Source organism: Nesoenas mayeri, assembly GCF_963082525.1.
Source record: "Nesoenas mayeri genome assembly, chromosome: W".
NCBI classification, from domain to species: Eukaryota; Metazoa; Chordata; class Aves; order Columbiformes; family Columbidae; genus Nesoenas; species Nesoenas mayeri.
Genome location: NC_137553.1, coordinates 7,996,993 through 8,022,954, shown reverse-complemented (window position 1 = coordinate 8,022,954; position 25,962 = coordinate 7,996,993). Strand labels below are relative to the sequence as shown.

Sequence of the window (25,962 nt, the reverse complement as noted above, 5' to 3'; positions counted from 1 at the left end):
GCCAATAGTAGTGGAAATACAGCATTTGAAATTTCCTTGGAGATTTCTCACTTGCAGCAGGCAGATCTGCACCATCCAAACAGCTTCTTGTAGGACATGCAACTGAACAGAATTCTCAGAAAATGTTATTTGAGCTTACAATTTATTTAAGAAATCGTGACCCAAGAGAGGTATAGGGCTTTCTAGCAGATACAAGAATTCATCTATTAAAACTTTGTTCCAAATTTGGCATTCCATTGGTTTCAAAAGTGGCCTTTCTTTCCCATGATCTCAAAAACTAGCATGGTGAATTTACTAAGAAGTATTTTACAACTAGTTGCCACAGAATAAGTCTATTAAAAAAAATTTTGGTTTAATTTCCCAGCTTCATTAGAACCACGGATCTGCTGGGGATGCCTTTAAATTTCACCCTCAGACTCCTTCATTCATTATTACAGTTCTTCAGCAGCAACATCGCTGCGGTTGGGGGGTGGAATAAAGCCCCCCTTTAGCAGCAGGCAGCCAAGTTTATATATATATATATATATATATATATATATATATTTCTTTTTTTTTCTTCTTGCTGCATTTTAGATACAGGCAAGGCCACGCAGGTGACATAATCGCTGGTACCAAGTGGGAGCTGCCAGGCTCTGGCAGACTCCTCGGTTACAGTGAGCTGCGTTTATCTTGCAGCTTGACACAGGCCTGAAATTTATGTTCAAGCTATACAGCACAGGCCTGGGATATTTTGCTTTTTTATTTTTCCATTTCATTCCAGCCATAATACACTCTATATGCAATTCCAGTTAGCTGAGCAGTAGTCACATTCCTTAGCTCCGTTTACCTTTTGCAATTTACAGATGTCAAAAACCAGCATATTAACCATCAATCCATTATTTTCGTTTACCTAGATCCAAATCAGTTCATATTCTAGCAACTTTTAAATACAACCTCTCCCAAGTTCACATCCATCATAGCATTTAGTTGTCTTTCCCATATCTCCAACTAGCACATAAATTCAATGCAAATCAGAGTTTAACAAATTAAGTTCTTTTCTGGTTTCAAAATTATTAGATAACAATAAGAGCAAATTAACTTACAGTACTGTGCTTCATCCCATTTTTCAACGAGGACTGCTTGTCCCTGTTATACCCAGGCATTAGTTGCCACAACTAAAATTTACTCACCCGTCAGATTGCGTAGTTGCAGCCACACACACTCTGCTCGATGAAGAGCCTCACAGAGGTCAAACACTCACACGGGGCACCATTTGCGGCAATGAGGAACAACGCATACAGACGCAGACAGAGATGCACAGACAGAGAGTTCTTGTTAGCAGTGAGAGCAGAGCTGAGCTGAGCTGAGTTTTATTAACAATTCTCAATTTATAGGTTTACAGATATGGGGCTGGGCCAAGAGGTTAGACAGGGTGTTTTTTTCAAAAAATGTTATCCCAAACACATCACACTTATGTTGTGACTGTTTTCAGTCATGTTCCTATGCATATCTTGTGGGCGGCATTCTGACCCACTCATTCACGCGCTCAGGCCCAACGTTCACACATCATACATATGGGGGCAGTTTTCCAACCCGAGATATCATTCTCACTGGCCTGGGCTATCACTCCTTACGCTCATAAAAAGCATACTTCTGTATAACCTGTCCAAGGCTATTTAGCTGGAACCATACATCCTGCCATTCCCACATTTCATAAACCCACGCTGACGGGGCCTGATTGCTTGGTTGTTTTGCATGTGCCACGTGATGGCACTCAGGATGATCTGCTCCATGACCTTCCCTGGCACCGAGGTTAGACCAACAGGTCGCTAATTCCTCGTATCCTTCTTCTGGCCCTTCTTGTAGATGGGCATCACAATCACCAACTCCCAGTCAACTGGAACCTCCCTGTTTCGCCAGGACTGCTAATAAATGATGGAAAGTGGCTTGGTGAGCACCTCTGCCAGCTCCCTCAGTAACCTTGGATGGATCCCATCTGGCCCTAAAGTCTTGTGTGCGTCTAAGTCACGTAGCAGGTCACTAACCATTTCCCATTGGATTACTGGGTCTTCATTCTGTTCCCCATCCCTGTCTTCCAGCTCAGGGAGCTGTGTACTTGGAGCACAACTGCTCTTACTGTTAAAGAGTGAGGCAAAGAAGGCATTTAGTACCTCAGCCCTTCCCTCATCTTCTGTCACTATGTTTCCTCCCGCATCCACCAGAGGATGGAGATTCTCCTTAGCCCTCCTTTTGTTGCTGCTAATGTACTTACAGAAACATTTTTTGTTGCCTTTTACAGCAGTAGCTACATTCAGTTCTAGTTGGGCTTTGGCCCTTCTAATTTTTTCCCTGCATAACTTCACGACATTCTTGTCCTTTTGACTTGCCTGCCCCTTTTCCAAAGGTTATAAATTCTTCCTTTAGTCCTGAGTTACAGCCAAAGCTCTCTGTTCAGCCAGGGCAGTTTTCTTCCCCAACAGCTCATCTTTCGGCACATGGGGACAGCCCGCTCCTGTGCCTCTAAGATTTTCTTCTTGAAGAGCAACCAGTCTTCGTCGATTCCTTTGCCCTTCAGGACTGCCTCCCAAGGGACTCTGTCAATGAGCCTCCTAAACAGGTCAAAGCCCAAAGCCTGCTCTCTGGAATTCCAGGGTAGCAGTTCTGCTGACCCCCCCTCCTTACTTGTCTAAGAATAGAAAATTCAATCATTTCATGGTTGCTATGCCCAGGGCAACTTCTGACCATCACATCGCCCATGAGTCCTCCTCTGTTTGCAAACAACAGGTCCAGTGGGGGGCCTTCTGTAGTTGGCTCACTCGCCAGCTGTGTCAGGAAGTTGTCTTCCATACACTCCAGCAGCCTCCTAGACTGTTTCCTCTGCTGTGTTTGTATTTCCAGTGGACATCTGGTAGGTTGAAGTCTCCCATGAGGACAGAGGCTAGCGATTGTGAGACTTCTCTCAGCTACCTGCAGAATATTTAATTTGTTTCTTCATCCTGGTTGGGTGGTCTGTAACAGACACCCACCAGGATATCTGCCTTGTTGTCTTCCTCCTTATTCTTACCCATAGACACTCAACCCTATTGTTACCATCATCAAGCTCTAGACAATCAAAACACTCCCTAACATTCGGGGCTGTCCCACCTCCTCTCCTTCCTCACCTATCCCTTCTGAAGAGTTTATAGCCTTTCAATGCAGCACTTCAGTTGTGCGAGTCATCCCACTATGTATCTGTGCTGGCAACTATGTAATGATTTTGCTGCTGCATAATGGCTTCTAGCTCCTCTTTGTTGCCCATGCTGTATGCATTGGTATAGATGCACCTCAACTGGGCTTCCTGCCACCTTTTTGTGGGAAGAAGCCTTAAGTCCAATATGACCATTCTCAGGTGCTTCAGTGATTTCCAACACATGAATAATCCTTGTGTCTTTGCCAAATTGGATCATTTTTCTTTTGTGATCATTTCCATAAGGTCATTCTGGAGAAGATGCACGAGAACAGTTTCCACTGAGTAGAAATTAGTTTTAAAAGCTTTTAAAAAGTCACTAATGTCATGTAAATCAGAACTTTGTGAAGAATCTGAATTCTTTTCACAACTTGTTTATTTGTTTGCTCTTTTTTTCTCTGCTTATTATTGAACCCTTCCTGAGTATGTGTTTTTCTTTAAAACCTGAGATTAATATGGATGTATCTAGTTTAATTTGCCATTCTTTTATCTTTCAGTGTGGGTGTGTTGGGTTTTTTTTCTGTGTTTTTTTTTTAAGGAACAGAGAGTCAAACTTCTGAAATTTTTATTAACACAGTGCATGGGTTAAAAAGAACAGAGATGAACTGAACAGAGGGGTTTTTTTTCTTGACACTTTCCACTCCTGTTGCATTAAAGGATATGAAAGTAGTGTGTTATGCCACCTGCTGTCAAGTTATCAAAATGAAAATGTGGTAGTTAAGAGAGAGAGATCTTGGAGAGACGTTGAGAGAATTATCTCTCTGTAATTTAATTTTGTCCTCTGGACCTGATATTGAAAGTAGTACTGGTGACTTGTGTTAATACTAGATTTTTATGTGATTGTAGAATTTATAGTTAGGAAATGGTTATTGGGATATTTGCAGTTTTGAGACCTTTTTGATCTTCCTCTACTAATCCTCTTGTAATCAATGTCATTGCTTTCTTCCAATAACACTGTTTCTGTAACGTTTACTGCATTTTCACTGAAGTATGAAAAGCTTGTTTGAATTGATCCTGATAGAGGACTTAAAATATCATGTTGTACCTAGTAGTTATTTTCATGAAGGCCCTTAATTTACTACTGCAAGTGAAAGAAGTTTTCATGGGCCTTGACAGATGAAAAGATGATGTTTCTGTTGCCCTGAGAGCTGAAATGACACAGAAAATTGCAAAAACCTTTGGATGAATATGAAGCCTTTTTCTGACACGGGCATTATGAATGATCTACAGTGCAAAGATTGAACTTCCAAAAGGAAGAAGCTGAAGAGCTGATGCAACATAAAAATTAGGATTTATTCAAAGTTCTTCTGTACTTCAAATTAGAAGATACAAATTTATGCTCCCAGATATGTATACATTGTGAAAAATGGTTGTGGCATTCTTCGGAATTGAACTATTAAAAATTAAAAGTTACTTGGTGGTGGTGTGTGTATCACGGTCTGCTGTGGGTTTTTTCTTTGTTAGCTTTTCACAAAACTTCGAGATCAACCACTGTACTATATAGCCTCAAAAGTGTTTTGAATTAAGTTTCTGAATGAGGAAAAAAGTGATTTAAAAGAATTTATAGCCTAACCAATTCTAATTTTGAGTGTTTGGTTTTTACTTTACTTTGAGTTTGACTTGCACTTTGGATGGTTATTGCCATTTTAAATATGTAATTATGCTTAAAATTGAGTCTTATCATGCATCAGCTGCATGAAAGCTTCTCGACTTAATGCCTTTTGTTGTAGTGGGCGATAGCAACAAATATGTATTATAAAAACAATACAAAATTATTGTTGTTTTCAAGCAATTTTATTTGTTCACAGGTGTCAGCTGTGATGCATGTTTAAAAGGAAATTTTCGAGGTCGCAGATACAAGTGTTTAATTTGCTACGATTATGATTTGTGTGCAACTTGTTATGAAAGTGGTGCAACAACAACGAGGCATACAACTGACCATCCAATGCAGTGCATACTAACAAGAGTAGATTTCGGTAAGTAATAATTTAATTCATATTAGAGCTGTTTGTAGTAGATAAAAACTTGTATTTTTGTTTCACTACTTAGGAACATTTTCCCCAAATAGCATGCTGAAAATTATAGCAAGTTTCTATCTCTGTGATTAAAAGCTTGTTTTGTCTTTGGTTCTAGCATATGAAACCTGCTCTACTCTTTTGGGTCAAGTGTTTTGACATATAGTAAATTATCAGACTATTTTAGATATATATCTGATAAAAAGGACTACTCCTAAATTAACTTCCAATCCAAAAGGTGCAACAAAACTACACGCACACCCTCCCCCTTCCCCCAATATGCTGTAACAGAAAGTACCACGGTGAAGAAGAGAAATAGTGGTGAGAGTTTGGGGAAAATATTTTCTAGTTTGATCAGGAGATATTAATGCAGCAGGGGTGGTAGGCTGTACTGAGTGTGGAAGACCTAGTGGCAAGGGCTAGGAAGTAGTGTTGTCCCAAAACCAGGGTTCTTTTACCTGGCGTGCAATTGAGCCAAATTTTACACACAAAGATATTGTTTATTACAGAGTTGCACAAATCTGGATGCTGGAATAAAGCCAGCACACTGGAAAGAAAAGTAACAGCCATTATATACAAAATCTTATCACTACGTTCAAACACTCAGGACAGTCCTAAAGAGCCAATTGGCTACACATTTGCATATTGGTTACACAATCATTTTACCACTATACATGCTCCCTGCGGAGGGGTCTCAGGCTGGCCCTGTATCTTTCCTCTTGTGGTTATGATTTTTCGTATTATAATGAGCAAAGTTCAGCTAAAGGACACTTTATCTAAGAGTCTTGAGATATATGTTAAACAAGACTCAACTAATACTTGAAGGTAAAGGGGCCCAAGAGAGATGGTTAGCATTCAGGGACTGCTGCTACCAAGCTCAAGATCAGAGCATCCTGACACGTAGGAAGTCAAGGAAGCGAGCCAGGAGACCTGCTTGGTTAAACAGGGAACTGCTGGGCAAGCTCAAGTGGAAGAGGAGAGTTTACAGATCATGGAAGGAGGGGCTGGCCACTTGGGTAGAATATAAGGCTGTTGTCAGAGGATGGATGTATGGAGGCAACTAGAAAAGCTAAGGCCTCCTTAGAATTAAACCTGGCGAAGAGGGGTCAAGGACAACAGAAAGAGCTTCTTCAAATACATGGCGGATAAAACTAACACTAGAGGCAATGTAGGCCCACTGATGAACAGGGTGGGTGCCCTGGTGGCAGAAGATATAGAGAAGGCAGAGTTACTGAATGCCTTCTTTGTCTCTGTCTACTCTGCCAGAGGCTGTCCTGAGGAGCCCCGTACCCCTGAGGCCCCAGAGGAAGGCAGGACAATGGAGGAGTCTGCCTTGGTTGATGAGGACTGGGTTAGGGAGCAGTTAGGCAATCTGGACATCCATAAATCCATGGGTCCAGATGGGATGCACCTGCAAGTGCTGAGGGAGCTGGCTGAAGTCATTGCTAGGCCACTCTCCATCATATTTGCTACGTCGTGGGAAACGGGAGAGGTGTCTGAAAACTGGAGGAAAGCAAATGTCACTCCAGTCTTCAAAAAGGGCAAGGAGTACCCGGGTAACTATAGACCGATCAGCCTCACCTCCATCCCTGGAAAGCTGATGGAATAACTTATCCTTGGTGCCATCTCAAGGCATGTCAAGGATAAGAGGGTCATTAGGAACAACCCCAGGTTCCAGTATAGGTTGGGAAATTACATATTAGAGAGCAGTGTAGGGGAAAGGGACCTGGGGGTCCTGGTGGACAACAGGATGACCATGAGCTAGCACTGTGCCCTTGTGGCCAAGAAGGCCAATGGCATCCTGGGGTGTATTAGAAGGGGGGTGGTTAGTAGATTGAGAGAGGTCCTCCTTCCCCTCTACTCTGCCCTGGTGAGACCCCATCTGGAATATTGTGTCCAGTTCTGGGCCCCTCAGTTCCAGAAGGACAGGGAACTGCTGGAGAGAGTCCAGCGCAGAGCCACAAAGATGATTAAGGGAGTGAAGCATCTCCCGTGTAAGGAAAGGCTGAGGGAGCTGGGTCTCTCTAGTTTGGAGAAGAGGAGACTGAGGCGTGACCTCATTAATGTTTAGAAATATGTAAAGGGTGAGTGTCACGAGGATGGAGCCAGGCTCCTCTCGGTGACAACCAATGATAGGACAAGGGGCAATGGGTTCAAACTGGAACACAGGAGGTTCCACTTAAATATGAGAAGAAACTTCTTCTCAGCGAGGGTGACAGAACATGGGAACAGGCTGTCCAGGGGGGTTGTGGAGTCTCCTTCTCCGGAGACATTCAAAACCCACCTGGACGCCTTCTTGTGTAACCTGATCTAGGTGTTCCTGCTCTGGCAGGGGGATTGGACTAGATGATCTTTTGAGGTCCCTTCCAATCCCTAACCTTCTGTGATTCTGTGATTGTGTGAATTGCGCAGGCTCCAGAATGTCTGAAGTTGCAAGGTCACTAGTCTGTAGTTCCTGATAAGAAGTTCTCCAAAGCACTTTTTTTTTAGAGGAGCAGACTGACCTGAAACTGAGAGTATTTACATATCTTTAGGTAAGGAATTGCCAACAGGATTCATTCTTTTAAGTGGTAATGACTACAGTGGTCCTCTTGGTTGCTGTTTTCCCGGAGTCATTTCTATCACATCATATTTATAACACCAGTGTTGTAATTCAGGAGATATTTCCCTAGCCCATCTTTGCATTAAGATGTCGTTGACCTTGAATGCTTATTTCTTTTTATACCTGTTTTAAGCCCACAAGGCTAATGTTTTAGTAATAGCTATTTGTAGTGATTCAGACTTTATTGTTTTTGAAGTTTTTCAGCTTTTAGTCTTTTGTTTACCTTTTTGGTATAAAAAAAATGAATGTACACATTGTGATATTTCCTGTATGCATTTAAAGTTCAGAATAGCTGAATATACCAATGTACAGCTTCTTTCTCAGAGATCTCTGTGAGCAGAGAAGTATTTAATTCACATGTAATTCTGAAGTGGCCCCTTGCCCTAAGACTGCCTTGTAATAACTTTGTCTTTCCAAACTCTAGATTGTCAGAGCACAGATTTCAATTTTAAGCATACACATTTATCTTTGAAAATAATATCATTTAAGTTTCTAGATATTTCTTCTTGAGCTTCACTTTTTTGCCTATTCATGAGGTAGAAATATTTGTGTTACAGTATATTTTAGTTCAATGTTGTGGTCACTATTTGAGATAAATGGTTCAAACTTATTTTTCCCCTCCTGACTGTTATTCTCATATATTACATTTAGGGTTAAATGGCAGCAGCATCATAAGCATTAAGTGTACATGACTCATAGGGAAAAGAGGACTGATGTATGCCTATTATGGAGCTATAACATTCAGTGCTAAAAGTTTGAATGTAATACAGTGGGAAAATTTATTGCAAGTCATTTAGCTTTTTAAAAGTCATTCCAACTAATCTTGTGAATGTTCTATGCATCTAGAAAACACATTGTTTCTTGGAAACCTCAGTAGTTTTCTTTGAAATCCTCTAAGTAAACATACTTTTAAATTAGGGTGTGTAACCCTCATAATTAAAAAAAAACAACCAAACAAACAAAACACGAGGGATACAAATAGAGGCTTGTCTTAACAGGGGGTGTTCCTTAAGAAACTGACGTCAGACCTGATTGGAAAAGACAGCAAGGGGAGGAAACTGCACCCAGCAGTGTGGGAAATTTAATCAGGCAAAAACAATCAGCCCAGCTGATTGCAATGAATGGGCATATATTCCCAGTGGGCAGGTGTGTGACGGTATGGTGATCACTCTGAAAAAAGTGGTGTTCTCTGCTTCTCCTGATCTGCTAGCACCTGATAGAATTAATGCAGCAACACAGAGCTCTTGTTCTAACATGTGACGCCACCCCCCCCACCTTCCCCCAGGTTTCTGGCTGTGGGATGTGTGAAGGGATATTTCTAGATGGAAGTGACTGCAAGCAAGACTGTGGGAGGTGTGACTAGGCTAATGAACTGCTCTGCTTGATGGTTGAGCTGCAGGAGGAGAAGAGCAGACTGAGGAGTATTCAAGTGTCTGAGAGGGAGATTGATCAGTAGAGCTGTACTCTGCTATCTGTGATGCAGAGAAGCCAACTCAGCATGGCCACTATGGAGGCAGGTCCTGGATCCGCTTTGTGCCAGGAGGGAAGGTAGTATCCCAAGAGATAAGGAGAGGTGGAAGGAGGTTACAGCATGGAGTGGTGATACCCATCCTTACCCTCTAAGTTACCCTTTTGGCTACCTTTACAGAATAGGTATGAGGCCCTGGCTTTGGTAGATTGAGCACATAATGAGAAGGAGGAGGAAGCTGCACAAGCAGTATTGTCAAGACCAGAGAGACTAATCCCTCACAACAAAACCTGTGTGAAGACCAGTGCTGAGAAGAAAAAAAAAGAGTTATGCTCATTGGTGACTTCTTCCTGTGCAGAATGGAAGCACCTGTGTGCAGACCAGACCCTCTTTTTCAGGGAAGCTTGCTGCCTCCCTGAGGCCTAAATTAGGGATATCACCACAAGACTGAAGAGCCTAGGTTAAACCTTCAGACTACTATCTATTCCTGCTCTTTCATATGGGTACAAAAAGTCTGAGGTCAATCTAAAGAGAGTTTGGAGCCCTGGGAAAAATGCTAAAAAAATATTAATATTAATATCTGACTCCAGGACTGGTGCTTCTGCCAAAACTTTGAGTTTTTAAACCATGGAAGAGCCTTCGAGGCACAAAGTATGCTGGGGCCTGATGGGATCCACCTGTCCTGATGGAGAAAACACATCTTTGGGCATAAGCTGTCAGGACTGATCTAGAGAGCTTTAAACTAGAATCAGTGGGGCAAGGCGATATCAACAGAATTGCAGTAGGTAAGCCAAGGGTTATTATGGCATTGCCTGAGGGTGGCAATGCTAATGGGAGCATATATGCTACTCCTGGGACCATGGAGGGCTCAGGAGCATATCTGAAATGCTTGTACACCAATGCACACAGTATGAGAAGTAAACAGGATGAACTGGAAGCACCCAGAGCTATAATATCATTGGCATTAGTGAGACTTCATGGAATTAGTCCCACAACTGGAGTGCGGGGATGGAGGGCTGCAGGCTGTTCAGGAGGGATAGGCAGGGCAGGCAAGGTGGAGGATTTGCATTATATGTAAGGGAGAGGTTTGATTGTACAGCCTTTACAGTTAGTGATGACATGGTTGAGAGCCTCTGTGTGAGCATTAGGGGGATGAAAAACAAAGGAGGTGGTGTTAGTGAGTGTCTACCACCGATTGCCCAGACAGGATGTAAGCACCGATGAGTTATTCTATAGGCAATTAGGAGAAATTTCAGGATCAGTATCCCTTGTCCTTATGGGAGATTCTAACTTGATAGATATCATCTGGGAATACCATACTGCTGTGATCACAGTATCACAGAAGGTTAGGGATTGGAAGGGACCTCAAAAGATCATCTAGTCCAATCCCCCTGCTGGAGCAGGAACGCCTAGGTGAGGTCGCACAGGAACATGTCCAGGTGGGTTTTGAATGTCTCCAGAGAAGGAGACTCCATAACCTCCCTGGGCAGCCTGTTCCAGTGCTCTGTCACCCTCACTGAGAAGAAGTTTTTTCTCAAATTTAAGTGGAACCTCTTGTGTTCCAGCTTGATCCCATTACCCCTTGTCCTATCATTGTTTGCCACCGAGAAGAGCCTGGCTCCATCCTCATGGCACTCACCCTTTATATATTTATAAACATTAATAAGGTCACCCCTCAGTCTCCTCCAAACTAAAGAGCCCCAGCTCCCTCAGCCTTTCCTCATAAGGGAGGTGCTCCACTCCCTTAATCATCTTTGTTGCCCTACGCTGGACCCTCTCCAGCAGTTCCCTGTCCTTCTGGAACTGAGGGGCCCAGAACTGGACACAATATTCCAGATGTGGTCTCACCAGGGCAGAGTAGAGGGGAAGGAGGACCTCTCTCGATCTACTAACCACCCCCCTTGTAATACACCCCAGGATGCCATTGGCCTTCCTGGCCACAAGGGCACAGTGCTGGCTCATGGTCATCCTGCTGTCCACCAGGACCCCCAGGTCCCTTTCCCCTACACTGCTTTCTAATATGTAATTTCCCAACCTATACTGGAACCTGGGGTTGTTCCTGCCCAGATGCAGGACTCTGCACTTTCCCTTGTTAAATTTCATCAGGTTATTCCCCGCCCAACTCTCCAGCCTGTCCAGGTCTCGCTGGATGGCAGCACAGCCTTCTGGTGTGTCAGCCACTCCTCCCAGCTTAGTGTCATCAGCTAACTTGCTGATAGTACACTCTATTCCCTTGTCTAAATCATTAATGAATATATTGAATAATATTGGCCCCAGTACTGACCCCTGAGGCACTCCACTAGATACTGGCCTCCAACTAGACTCCGCACCATTGACTACCACTCTCTGGCTTTTCTCCTTAAGCCAGTTTGCAGGTCTGGGAAATTCTTGAAGTTTATGGGGGAGAACTTCTTGTTACAAGTACTCAGTGACCAACAAGGAAAGATGCCCTCCTAGACTTGCTGTTTGTGAAGAGGAAGATTCGTGGAAGATGTGATGGTAGGTGGCTGTCTTGGCCACATTGACCATGAAATGGTCAAGTTTAAAATGTTCAGTGTAATGAGAAAAAAGGTCAGCAAAGTTGCTGCCCTGGACCTCAGGAGAGCAAACTTTATTCAGGGAGCTATTTAGCAGAATACCCTGGTAATCTGCTTTTGAGGGCTGAGGGTTCTGGGGGTGCTGGTCAGTCTTCAAGGACCACCTTTTAGAACCGCAGGAGCAGGTAATTCCATTGTGCCTTAAGTCAAGCAAGTGGGGCAGAAGACCAGCTTGACTGAACAGGTAACTCTTCATGGAGCTTAAGAAGAAAAAGAAATTGTATGATCTCTAGAAGCAAGGTCAGACCTCGCAGAAAGATTACAGAGCTGTGGTTTATATGTGCAAGGAGAAGACATGAAAGGCCAAAGCTCAACTAGAGTTGAAACTGGCCAGTGTTGTTTCAGATAACAAGAAGGGCATTTTTAAAGTATGCTAATAGCAAGAGGAGATCTAAAGAAAACATTGGACTGATAATTGTTGAAGGTGGTCATCTGACAAATAGGGATGAAGAAAAAGTGGGGGCATTCAATGTGGTCTTTGCCTTAGTCTTTAACAATACTGATAGGCCTTGGGCTGCACAGTCCCCTGAGTTGAAGAACTATGAGTGTGGGAACAGTGATTTTTCCATTTGTCGACACTGAAATTGTAAGGGACCAGCTGTATCAGATGAATGTTCACAAGTCCATGGGGCCTGATGGGATTCATTCCAGAGTACTGATGGAGCTAGCAGATGTTGTGGCAGGATCCCTCTTGATCATCTACAAAAGGTCTGGGGAGGTCTCTGCTGACTGGAAGCTAGCCAATCTACAGGGAGGGTGTGAGGGAAGACACAGGGAACTACAGACCTGTTGGTCTAACCTCAGTTCCTGAAAAAAAAATATGGATAGGAATATACTGGGTACTATTGAAGGGCATTGAAAGAATAATGCAGGGGTGTCAAACTCATTTTCACTGGGAGCCACGTCAGCCTCGTAGTTGCCTTCAAAGGGTTGAATGTAATTTTAGGACTGTATAAATGTAACTACTCCTACATTTCATGATCCTACCCCTGGAATAATGCAATCATTAGGCACAGTCAACATGAGTTCACAAAGGGAAAGTACTGTTTAACTAATTTGATATCTGTCACTGTTTAAGGCTGGGCTAGCAATCAAAGAGATGACAGATGCTCTCTATTAACCATTTCCTTCCCCAGAAGGAGAAAAGAGAGAGAGACTTGTAGGTTGGAAAATTAAAATAGCTTTAATTAAACAATAACAATAAAAAAGAGTATAATAATATACTATTATTAATGATTATAATAATAATAGAAATAATGAAATATATACAAAACCAATATTGAGCTCCTCCGATGATGATCATGGAATTGCGTACCATGGTGGTACGCACTGCTGATGCTGCAGGGCAGGTGCTGGGAAGTCCTGGACCAGGCTTGGCAGCAGATGGGAACTGGATTCAGGAACACACGGATCAGGATTGAAGGCAGAAGAACAGACAGAGTCCTCCTTGGACGCCAGCCATAAAAGAAGAGACCGTGACCCCTGTAATCCCTCAGCTTTAAGCTGAGTATGCTGTGTATGGAATGGAATACTCTGTTGATCAATTTATGATCACCTGTTCTGTTCACTCCTCCCTGCAGTTGCAACTCATTTACACCCTTTCACTTGTGGAACATAAGAGATTTAGCAGTGACCTTGGTTTCTATAGGGATAAGTATAATCATGGGCCTTTCTGCATACTGTTCCTACCGTTACCTTGGTATCAACTGTAAACATCAAGCATTATCAATTCTAGGAGTAGATATTGACTGAAAAATGCATTTAGCCTCAGAAAGTGCATTTACTGAGAAGAAACTTAATTGAAAGGAAAATTTATTGAAAGGAGAATTGGTTCTGTCCTAGCCAAAACCACGATGCAGGGTCACCTGCCTAGTGGATGAAGAGAAGGTGATGGATGTAGGTTTTCTGGTTTTTAGTAAGGCTTTTGGTACTGTCCCTCACATTATCCTTCTGGACAAGTTGTTCAACTGTGGGATGAGCAGGTTCATGGTACACTGGATGAAGAACTGGCTGAACAGCAGGACTCAAAGGGTTGTAGTGAATGGGGCTATATCTGGCTGGTGACCAGTCACTAGCAGTGTTCCTCATGGCTCTATTCTAGAGACAGTCCTGTCCAATATATTTATCACTGATCTGGATGCAGGAGTTGAATGCTCCGTTAGCAAGCCTGCTGATGATACGAAACTGGGAGGTGCTGTTTGACTCTCTCAAGGGACAAGAGGCTTTGCAGAGGGATCTAGATAGATTTGAGCATTGGGCTATGAATTATGGGATAAAATTTAACAAGTCAAAATGCCAGATTCTGCACCTGGGACAGAGTAATGCTGAATACAAGTATAAATTGGGAGAGGAGTGGCTGGAGAGCAGCCCTGCAGAAAGGCATCTGAGGGTGCTGGTTGACAGTAGACTCAATACAAGTCAGCAGTGTGCCCTGGCAGCACACATCCTGGGGTGCATCAAACACAGCTTATCCCACTGTATTTAGCCTTGGTGCAGCCTCAACTTGAGTGCTGTGTACAGTCCTGGGCCACACAATTTAAGAAGCATGTTAAGGTCCTTGAATGTGTCCAGAGGAGGGCAACAAAGCAGGTGAAAGGGCTGGAAGGCATGTCCTATGAGGAGTAGCTGAGGAGTTTCGGTTTGTCTAGTTTGGAGAAAAGGAGCCTGAGGGGTGACCTCATTGCTCTCTACAGCTTTCTGAGGAGGGGAAATGGAGTGGAAGGTGCGGATCTCTTCTCCGTGGTATCCAGTGATAGGACACATGGGAATGGTTAAAAGCTGCATAAGGGGAGGTTCAGACTGGACATTAAAAAGCATTTCTTTACCAAGAGAGTGGTCAAACACTGGAACTGGCTTCCTAAAGAGGTGGTTGATGCCCTAAGCTTATCAGTGTTTAAGAGGCATTTGCTTTAACTTTTGATCAGGCAATTGGACTAGATGATAGTTACAAATCCTTTCCAACTGAAATATTCTATTGTTTTGTAAATCTGTATGAAGAATTAAGCCAGGAAGTTGGAAGAAACTTTGCAGTGAAGTAGGGAGGGGGGTTGATTCAAAAGATCTTTAGGACTACTTTCAAATTGTTTGGTTTCTTTGGAGTACAGGAGACATTTCTGTTTCTATAGCTTTTTTAAGTAAGAAGAATTAAAAACACATTCTTTTAGCGTTTTCATGTGACTGAATACTTGAACACGGTTTTCTTAGAACCAGTGTTAGTAAGAGGAGAAGAAAATGCTGAAGCACAGCTGTTCAACAGGACTTCTTGTTTTATTAAACCTGGAACAGCATGAGAGGAAAGCACATCACTGTATTCTGAACTGCAACAATGGCTAATGAGAACACCGAAGTATAAGTCACCTTGTCGATTTATGCAGCAAAGTAAAATAAAGACTGTTTATAAATGTCTTTCTACTTAGGCTTTAGGAAGGTTTATGACTTCATTCTGAAAATATTTATGCATTGTATTACAATCCTGTATGGAATGTAAGGCAAAAAAGAGTATGTACAGTGTGGTTAACAATCAGATGCCTAGAGAAAGTGTAGTAAATTTTAAAGGGCATTTTACAAATAAGGAGATCTTGTGACTTAGAGGAACATAGAGGAATTTATTAGATAAGGAAAAAGTATAATTAATGCTGGAGTTAGTCTAAACTCATTTCAGAGTTAGGTTAGCTGTTCTTGTGAAACTGACAATCATGAAACAAAGACGTACAATAAGGTTAAAAGAAAACACTCTGAAGGAAAACATCAGCTGTATAGAACTAAATGGAAAAAAAAAATGGAACTAGATGGAAATATCATTTGTCGTCTCTGGAAGTATGAGTGGGAAATGTGAGAATAAAGAACACTGGGAGGAAAACACCAGAAGTAAAAACATAGGATGTGGAAGACTTAATAGAGGTAGATGTATGACTACTAGAATAACTTTCCATTGACAGAATTCAGAATTATTGCTTGCAGTCAGCTTTGAATAAAAGATGCAAGGTTGTGCACGTGTGAAGACTGTTTTAATGGGAATAAACTCATTGTGGTTGTTCCTAGTTGATGGACTTGGGGAGTGGACAGTAGGCAATATGGTGAATATTTTGTGGTAGAGGGAAGCAGGAGACTATATATATTTTTTTTTATTTGCAAAACTGAAAGTTCAGAGGAGATCAATATCCCCCCTATATCTTCCCCTTTTAAAGATGGAGGGGAAGATGTGTTATAGGAATGATTTGTTCAAGATCCATCTGTAGTTGACGACGAAGATGGACCAAGGGAAGGACCTAACTATCTCTAGTTCCATTTAGCATGCTACCCAGTAGGCAGCATTGTTTCTATATAGAGACTCATGGAGGCTGTACTGGTAATCTGTGCTTGAAACCTTGTTCACGTTCTGGGTTGTGATGGGGCAATTAACCAAGTAAGTTCTCCTAGGTGTCAGGGATAGCTTGAACATCTAATGAAATTAGTGTGCGGTTGTATAACTCTGTAAGAATACTTGCCATGTAAACCAAATATGCCAGGATTTGGGGGAGGAGGGGTGACGAGACACCAGAGGCTGCCCCCATGTCAGATAGTCAGTTCCAGATGGCTCCGAGACAGACCACCCCTCCGAATTGACCAAATCTGAGCCAGACAGCAGTGCCAGTGGGGCCTCTGTGATAACATATTTAAGAAAGGGTAAAAACCACTGTGCAGCAGCTGTGAGAGAGGAGTGAGAAAAATGTGATAGAAACAACCCTGCAGACATCAAGGTTGGTGAAGAAGGAGGAGGATGAGGTACTCCAGAGCAGAGGTTCCCCTGCAGATAGTGGAGGACCATGTCAGAACAGATAGCCATGCTGCAGCCTGTAGAGGACCACACACCAGAGCAGGCTCCTAGCAGGAACTGCACCCTGTGGATAAGAGCCTGTGTATGAGTAGGTTTTACTGGCAGGATCTGTGGCCTGTGGGGTACCCAAGCTGGAGCAGTCTGTTCCTGAAGGACTGTACCCTGTTGAAAAGGACCCCATGTTGGAGCAGTTAATGAAGGACTGTATCCTGTGGGAGGGACTCCACACTGGAGCAGGGGAAGAGTGTGAGGAGGAATTAGCAGCAGAGATAAAATGTTATAAACTCACTGCTACCCCCCATTCCCCATCCCCCTGTGCTGCTCGGGGGAAAAGGAGGTACAAGAATCATGAGTGAAGTTGAACCTGGGAAGAAGGAGGGGTGGGGGAATGCATTTTTAGTTTTGTCTTTGTTCTTTAACATCCTATTCTATTTTTAATTGGCAATAAAATAAGTTAATTTTCCCCATGTAAGAGTCTGTTTTGCCCATGACAATAAACTGGTAAGCAATCTCCTTATCTTTGTCTTGACCCACAACCTTTTCCATTTTATTTCTTCCCCACATCCTGTTGAGGAGAGGGAGAGTAGCTGTGTGGCCAGCCAAGGTCAACCTGCCACACCTGGTCAATTATTATAGTGCTTAGGAGCTTTAAAATGCTGTGAGATATATACTGATAAGATGTTCCTGGGGGAGCTTTAGTCGTGGCCTTGAATTTCCAGAGATTTGGACCAGTATAGGAACTCATGAGACTGTTGGAAATTAATAAGAAGCACTAGTGACTTCCAGCTTTACCTGTGTTTATGAGTCTAGTTGGCTCACTTCTTCTGTAAGTCAATGCACAATCTAGTATTTCTTCTGAATGAGGAAGGTGGAATTCTGAACAGTGACAGTTGGATTGTTCTTCAGATCATAGAGTGATGCTGGGAAAAGATGCTTGTTAGACACACGCTTTAAAATGCTGAATGGGCACAACCATTGGTATGCTGTCATAGCAAAGGACAAAAAGCATTGCAATAGGTCTATTTAAAAAATAAGGATATCCATATCTAGTAGTCTCTGTAGAAATTATACTTTTTGTTAGAAGAGCATAGAAATTCAGAGCAGACTTCCAGTTTTGGTGTTCCTGAAAAAGAACTGCTGGCAGTGACCTACAAACTCTACATTCTAAGCTGTTGGGATGCTTTATGATTTCTGTTATGTAGAAGCATGTTGTTTCCTCACTGTCCCTGCCATTTTCAAGGGTTTAGACTAGGCAAAGAAAGTAATATGATTTTCCTGGAAAATTGTATTAAGAACTTAAACAGAAGTAACACAATATAAGTCCCCAGTGTAAGTTCAGCTCAGGTGCTTATAGGGTACAAGATCAAAACCCTCCAGCTACCTTTTGCAAAAACATGAGCTGCTTGCACAAAGTTAAGCTTTAAAATGCCAAATCTGAGGTCTGGATAGATTGACTGGAATTCAGCTTGAGATTTTACTAATCTTAAACTATTACAAGATGATCTATTTAGTCTTGCATGTCTTGCTAAGTAGTGACAGCTGTGCTGGCAGTGTTAGGTGTTGACAACTGCACATTAAATCAAATACCTTGTAATCTACATCATCACCTGTGTGTGTTCAAGACTTTGGTATGTGGTATCAACAACAGAACATCCAGCTACTGCTGGATGAATTAACTGAATACCTGCCATTGGGTCTCTGTCAGACCCAGCAATGTTTCTGATTCTCAAGTAGTTAGCCCAGCAAGCACTACTTAGCTCTGTAGCTGAACACTGAGGAACTGATGAATTTGTATGAAGAAAAACAGAGAACATGCTGTTTCTTGCTACTGGACATGGCTGTACTCTGAGATATTTCAGAAAGGTTGAAATATTGATGCTCTGTATGGAAGCAGTTGGCAGCTTTTTCAAGACTGCCAAACTTACACTTTACTCTAGCAAACATGGTTCTTGTGCTGCATTTTTATTGTAAAGGGAGGTTTCTGTTCCGAGTTCTAAATAAGGCAAATAGAAATTCTAATTGTTGGGGTTAGATCACTCTGTTCAGTAAAGCAGGACAAGAAATGGTGTTTGACAAAATATTAGAGTCTATATGAATGATGTTGCTATATTATTATATGTCTTTATCTGAGTATTTACAAAGGGGGGGGAGATATAAAGAGGTATGCATTGTTTCTTTATGCTTTTGGCAGGGTACCTAGCCAGAAGGCTTGGGAAGCTTTTAAACTAGAAAATGTGAAGTGAAATGGAAGATGCAGTAGCTTTTAATACTATTCTGATTAATGAAGTTTATTGATCAGTGTTAAAGTATCACCTCAAAGTTCTGAATCAGTTCCTTGAAATACTGGTTTTGTCCGAGAAATGATAGTGTATTTCTGCATGAGTGCCAGGAGGTTTGCAACCAGAGAGAAGAATGTGCTGACTCTGTGGTTGATAAAGAAAAATTGTTCTTTTTCTTCGTCATTGAGATTGTTAGGTGTCCAAAAGCCATTTCCTTTAATAAACACTATCACTTCCAAATACCCTTAAGCTTGAAATCTAATTTAGTATGCCATCAAGTCCCCTTTAGAGAGCCCCCTTTAGAGTGCATTTTGAGCCTAAGCATCATATTAGTGCTTTTTCTCCATAACCAGTAAAGGAAACTTCCTGGAGTGATGCAATTTAGTATGAATTTAGCATGGTTTGTTAAATTTTCATTATCAGTTTGGCTCATGTTTATGGCTAAATTAGCAGCTTAAAGAAGGCTGCTACTTCAATAGTCAAGAAGTGCTGAAGTATTGCAACTGGTATGTAACATCTCACTCCTTTCGCTTCACTAAAATTTCCCCTTATTGTTAAACACTGGTTCAGCTATGGCACCAAGATCAACATATGGCATGCTGGTGTCGCTGAGGCATTTAAAATTACAATATTTAACATAGATTTACTGTGACTAATGCTGTGAGAGCACAGTGCATCTCTAGTGATCTTATCTGTAGTACAAGCTCACCTATGGTAAAAACAAGGATGGGGGAAAAACAGATGGTTTGGAAGCACCATCAGACTTTGCTCCTCCTAAACATTAGAAAGTTATGTTGTTTACTAGTGAAAATTGTGTAGTCTGTCTATTCTTTTGGAAGTTGAGTCATTGAACAACTTTATAATATTGGCATGTGCACTTTGTGCAGAATTAGAATGTTTATTTAGATTAAATAATGAATTAATTTGACAGTGATTACATGCACATAGGTGTATATATAAAGAGGTTATATAAATAAAATAATGAACTATGCTGCTTGAAAATAACCCCTCCTAAAACATCGTCTTTTTCCAGATTTGTATTATGGTGGAGAAGCTTTCTCTGTAGAGCAGCCACAGTCTTTTACTTGTCCTTATTGTGGAAAGATGGGTTATACGGAAACATCGCTTCAAGAACATGTTGCTTCTGAACATGCAGAAACATCAACAGAGGTGGTAAGCTGCTTCAGCATTGTTTTTCAATTACAATGAAAGCATATGAAAATTTCCAGAAAATGAGTTGGGTTTTATTTTGTTTTGGTTGTTTGTTTTTTTGTTTTGTTTTGTTTTGGTGGGGTTTTTTTGTTTTGTTTTGTTTGGTGGGTTTGTTTTTTTTTTTTCGTTGGTTGTTGTTTTGTTTGTGGGGCTGTTTGTTTTTCTTGAAATATGTGTTCATTTAAATGCTGACTACGAAGGCAGATACCATACATAAATACACACCATGCTGGCGTTTTCCCTCACAACTTCTTGAGCTACTAACAGTCCCCAACTCAATGATCCTACATCTGCCCACAACATCACCTTTACCTCTCTACAGACTTTCTCACGGTGCTCTCAGCAGTCTGAATCACAGTTATGCAGCTGAGTCCTTGGATCCTTAGTATGCAGGCCACTAAATCCTAGTGTTACAGAGAGGATTAAACCCTTGTAAAAATAAAATAGCTTTTAAATATATTGACTTTTTAAAAGTGGCTCTTGCTGTTACCCTTTGCCCTACCACTTGATTTTCCTGATTATTTCATCAGTAGTAATTGGTGCAGAGCAATTATACACTGTATAATAGACTACTGGAACAATTGTTTTGCTTCTGTTTTTGTCAGTAAGCATTCTGATCTCCTCAAGTATATCTGGATGTTACTGTTGCTTGTGCCAGAAGGTCTGAAATGTGAGGTGACTTCTTTGCTGTTTAAACAATAAAATAATAAATAACTTGGATTTTGATATTGTTAGAAATAGTTCTCAACCTTCATTACAGTGTTGAGAAACTACGTGCTTGCACTGCTTAGTGTTCAGACTACTTTCTTTTTAGAAAAAGTCTGTAGCCTTGTGTTCAGATTTCCCTTCATGGTGCAGGGGTATATTTTGTATTTATTTTTATAGCACACTTCACTAATTCAACAGTTGTGTGTTAGTAATTGTAGGTTAAATTCTTGACCAAGAAGTTTGGGTATCTTTCCAGCAGTGGGGGATATGTTCATGTTTGTGTGTGAATACTGTTTATGCCTTGAGAAATGTGTGATTATAGAAGGACATTCAGGGAATTGTAGTCTAGTTATAAGTTGTGGAGAAATGACTCATGATTTTGGACTTGTTCTGACCTCTAAGCTCTCTTACATTTTGAGAAATTATGTGGGAGAAGGAGAATCTCTCTCCTTAGAGCCTGCTAAGGGCCTTCTGTGAAGGAGTAGTAGAGCAGGTAAAATTGGTCAACTTGTTCTGAGACTCAAAGGTGTCTTGGTCTTTCCTAAGAACATATGAACTATCGGTGTATATTTCTTTATTTTTAGAAATAAAACCTCAATAATTATTTTTTCTCCATTAAATGATCAAGGATAATGGTCAGCAGTATAGGGCAAGTGCAGATGGATGTGGCTGGCATTATGATGATTGTTACTGTTGCTATTTAGTTTCAGTAGAGTGGAAGTGATTAACAAATAAAATACACTATTCAGGTAGAAGCATTTTAGGGTTGCAGCTCTGAAAATTGTAAGACATGCCATCAGATATCATCTTTGAATCAAGTTTCAGAATGAAGACATCAATTTTCTGCTATTCAGTCATACTTAGCAGATTCATTCTGTATTTAGTAAGGCAGCAACTAGACTTAAGTGAAAGGACCAGGTGGGGTAGGTTGACCTTTGGCTAGCTGCCAGGTGCTCACCAAGCTGCTCTCTCTCACCTCCCTCCCCAGCAACAGGATGGGTAAAAAATATGGTGAAAAGCACACGGGTCAAGATAAGGACAGGGACATATTACTCAGCAATTACTGTCAAGGACAAAAAAAAACTTGACTTGGGGAAATTAGTTTAATTTATTGCCAATTAAACAGTGAGAAATAAGAACAAATCTAAAAACACCTTCCCCCCACCCCTCCCTTCTTAGAATAGTTTGGGTTGGAAGGGACCTTCAAAGGTCCACCTCTCTGGGCAACCTGTTTCAGTGTTTTACCACCCTCATTGTAGAAAAAACTTCTTCCTCATGTCTAGCCTGAATCTCCTCTCTTTTAGTTTAAAACCATTACCCCTTGTCCTATCACAACAGCCCCCGGTAAAACAATCTGTCCCCATTCTTCTTATAGGCCCCTTTTAATTACTGAAAGGCTGCAATACTCTCTCCCCAGAGCCTTCTCTTCTCCAGGCTGAACAACCCCAACTCTCCCAGCCTTTCCTCATAGGAGAGGTATTCCAGCCCTCTGATCATTTTTGTGGCCCTTCTCTGGACCCTCTCCAACAGGTCCATGTCTTTCCTGTACTGAGGGCTCCATATCTAGACACAGTACTCCAGGTGGGCTCTCACCAGAGCAGAATAGAGGGGCAGAATCACCTCTTTCAACCTGCTGGCCACACTCCTTTTGATACAGCCCAAGATAAGATTGGCCTTCTGGGCTGCAAGTGCACGTTGCTGATTTATGTCAAATTTTTCATCCACCAGTACCCCCAAGTCCTTCTCCACAGGGCTGCTCTCAATCCCTTCATCCCCCAGCCTATATTGATACCAGAGGTTTCCCCAACCCAGGTGCAGGACCTTGCACTTGGTCTTGTTTGAACCTCATGAGGTTCCCACAGGCCCGCTCCTCAAGCTTGTCCAGGTCACTCTGGATAGCATCCCTTCCCTCCATTGTAAACTGCACCACTCATCTGCAAACTTGCTGAGGGTGCACTTGATCCCATTATATCATTGATGAAGATATTAAAGAGTACTGATCCTAATACAGACTCCTGAGGGACACCACTTGTCCATCTAGACATTGAGCCATTGATCACTACTCTCTGGATGCGACCATCCAGCCAGTTCCTCATGCATCAAACAGTCCACCCATCAAATCCATACCTCTCCAATTTATAGAGAAGGATGTTGTGGGGGACTGTGTCAAAGGCTTTACAGAAGTCCAGATAGATGACATGAATAGCCCTTCATTTGTTCACTGATGGAGTTACTCCATCATAGAAGGCCACTAGCTTGGTCAGGCAGGACTTGCCCTTGGTGAAGCTGTGCTGGCTGTCTCAAATCACCTCCCTGTCCTCCATGTGCCTTAGCATAGTTTCTAGGAGGATCTGTTCCATGATCTTCCCAGGCACAGATGTGAGGCTGACAGGTCGGTAGTTCCCGGGGTTCTCCTTTCTACCCTTTTTTAAAATGGGTGCGATGTTTCCCTTTTTCCAGTCACCAGGGATTCCACCCAACTGCCATGACTTCTCAAATATCATGGAGAGTGGCTTGGCAAATACATCAGCCAATTCCCTCAGGACTCTGGGATGCATATCGTCAGGTCCCATAGATATATATCTGTTCATGTTCTTCAGGCGGTCACAAATTTGATCTTCTCTTACAGTGGGAGAGACTGTGCAACTCCAGCTTCTTCCCAGGCTTAACTTCACTCCTAACTCTTCTACCTCCTTTTCTCTCCCTGAGTGGTGCAGGGGGATGGGGAATGGGGGTTGTGCTCAGTTCATAACTCTTCATCTCTGCTGTTCCTTCCTCCTCACACTCTTCCCCTGCTCCAGCATGAGGTCCCTTCCACAGGATACAGTCCTCCACAAACTGTTCTAGCATGGGTCCTTCCCACAGGCTGCATTTCTTCAGGAAGAGACTGCTTTTGCATGGGTCCCCCACAGGGTGAAAGTTTCTGCCAGAAAATCTGCTCCTGCGTGGGCTCCTCTCCATGGGCTTGTAGCTTCCTTCAGGGCACATCCACCACCTCTGGTATGAGTCCTTCACGAGCTCCAGTGTGGATATATGCTCTGATGTGGTGCTCCGTGGGCTGCAGGAGGATGACCTGTTTCACCATGGATTTCTCCACAGGCGGCAGGGGAATATCTGCTGTCTGGAGCGCCTCCTCCCCCTCCTTCTTCACTGACCTTGCTATAGTGTATGCAGAGTCATTTCTCTCACATATTCTCACTCCTCTCTCACAGCTGCTGCTGTGTAGCTTTTTTACCCTTTCTTAAATATTCTATCACAGAGGTGCTACCACCATGACTGATTGGCTCAGCTTTGGCCAGGGGTGAGTCCATCTTGGAGCTGATTATAACTGGCTCTGGCCATGGGGGCAGCTTCTGGTGTCTTCTCAAACAAAAAAGTGTCTTTAACATGTACATGAAAAAAAAGCAGCATGGCACAGATCAGATAAACTAATATCAAGAACAGATAAGTTAATATTGTGGTCAGCAACAGTTCAATGGCTATAATAATTATATGTTCCCTCTAATATGCTCTGGTCAAATCTGTCATTATCTTGAACTCTTTGAGTCCCATGTTGGGTGCCAAAAACACTGATTGTGGCTTAACCCCACCTGGCAACTAAGCACCACACAGTTCTTGCTCATTTCCCCCCTGCCCCTAGTGGGATGAGGGGGGAAAATAGGAAGGGTAAAAGTGCAAAAACTTGTGGGTTGTGATAAAGACAGTTTAATAGGGAAAGCAAAAGCTGCCTATGCAAGCAAAGCAAAATAAGGAATTAATTCACTCCTTCCCATTGGCAGACAGATGTTTAGCTGTCTCCAGGAAAGCAGGGCTCCATCATGTGTAATAGTTACTTAGGAAGACAAACACCATAACTCTGAACATCTTCCCTTCTTTCTTTCCTGTGGTTTTTATTACTGAGCATGATGTTATATGGTATGGAATATCCCTTTGGTAAGTTGGTAAGTCCCTTCCCAGCTTCTTGTACATCCCCAGTCTACCTGCTGTTGGGGCAGTGTGAGAGACAAAAAAGGTCTGTGTGAGACGTGTTCAGCAAAGCTAAAGCGTTGGTGTGTTATCAACACTCTTTTAGTCACAAAGCCAAAGCACAGCATTATATGGGCTACTGTGAAGAAATTTAATTCTATCCCAGCCAAAACCAGTATACTTGTATAAATATGGAGGTGATGGTAATAAGAGAACAGATCTAGAAACTGTCGAGTCATCTCTGATGTTTGGAGTCTAACTGGCTTAAGGCTTTTTAATAATCTTCTGAATTTCATTCAAAGTAATATGGGGATCTGTTAATTTTAAGGGATGTTAAGAGCGTGGCTGCCTTCTTCAGCGTAGGACTCCCTTCTGCTCAGCTGCTGAAGCCTGACCTGGGGCCTCTGCCTAGGCTTAGGGATGCAACTGCCACTTTCCCATTTGCAGGTTCAACCAGTAGTGAAGCTGAGCACATATTCCAGAGACCCATACACACACATAGGACACTGACATGGCCCATCACACAGACAACCACAGACACAGTGCTGCCTTCAACAGCACCTACATATAGGACTTGCATAAAACATAGGCAGCCAAGTTCCTATCTTCCTCTTCAGCTGGTAAAGATAGGTCACTAGCGAAAGTACACACATGATACTCTCGAGATTCACAAGCACACACACATTCACTGTGATCCGCTGAGTATGGGCATGGCCCCCTTTGTCCAGTACCCCTGCTTGGATCCCAGGCACTCTTACCTGCTTCACAGATCTCCTACTTGCCAGCTAGTCCAGTTTGATGCTCACTAGCAAACACACATGCACTCATGCACTCATCTCACATTCCAAGTTCCCCTGGGCATACCAGCACAGACCCTTGCCTTCATACTCTTGTCTAGACTTGAGGCTCCTGCCTACTCATCAGCTAGTCCAGCTTGAAGTTTGTTAGCCAGTACACATGCACACCAAGTTTCTGGAAGATGCAGACACCCATTCCCCCCTTTCCTAAGCAGCTGGCACCAGGCACCACATGGGCTGTGACTGGTGGTCCTGCTCCAGCCACCAATGCTGGACCCCTCAGTCATGCTGGTTCCC

General features: G+C 42.4%; 1 protein-coding gene across 1 annotated transcript in view; it reads left to right on the top strand.

The window, feature by feature from the left end:
* Positions 1 to 25,962, top strand: part of LOC308051421 (E3 ubiquitin-protein ligase KCMF1-like) — a 70,285-nt gene that overhangs the window by 25,719 nt on the left and 18,604 nt on the right. Inside the window, exons 2-3 of the mRNA XM_080361848.1 lie at positions 5,014 to 5,181; positions 20,016 to 20,155. Coding sequence (XP_080217974.1) covers positions 5,014 to 5,181; positions 20,016 to 20,155 — 308 coding nt within the window. The remainder of the gene's footprint in view (positions 1 to 5,013; positions 5,182 to 20,015; positions 20,156 to 25,962) is intronic.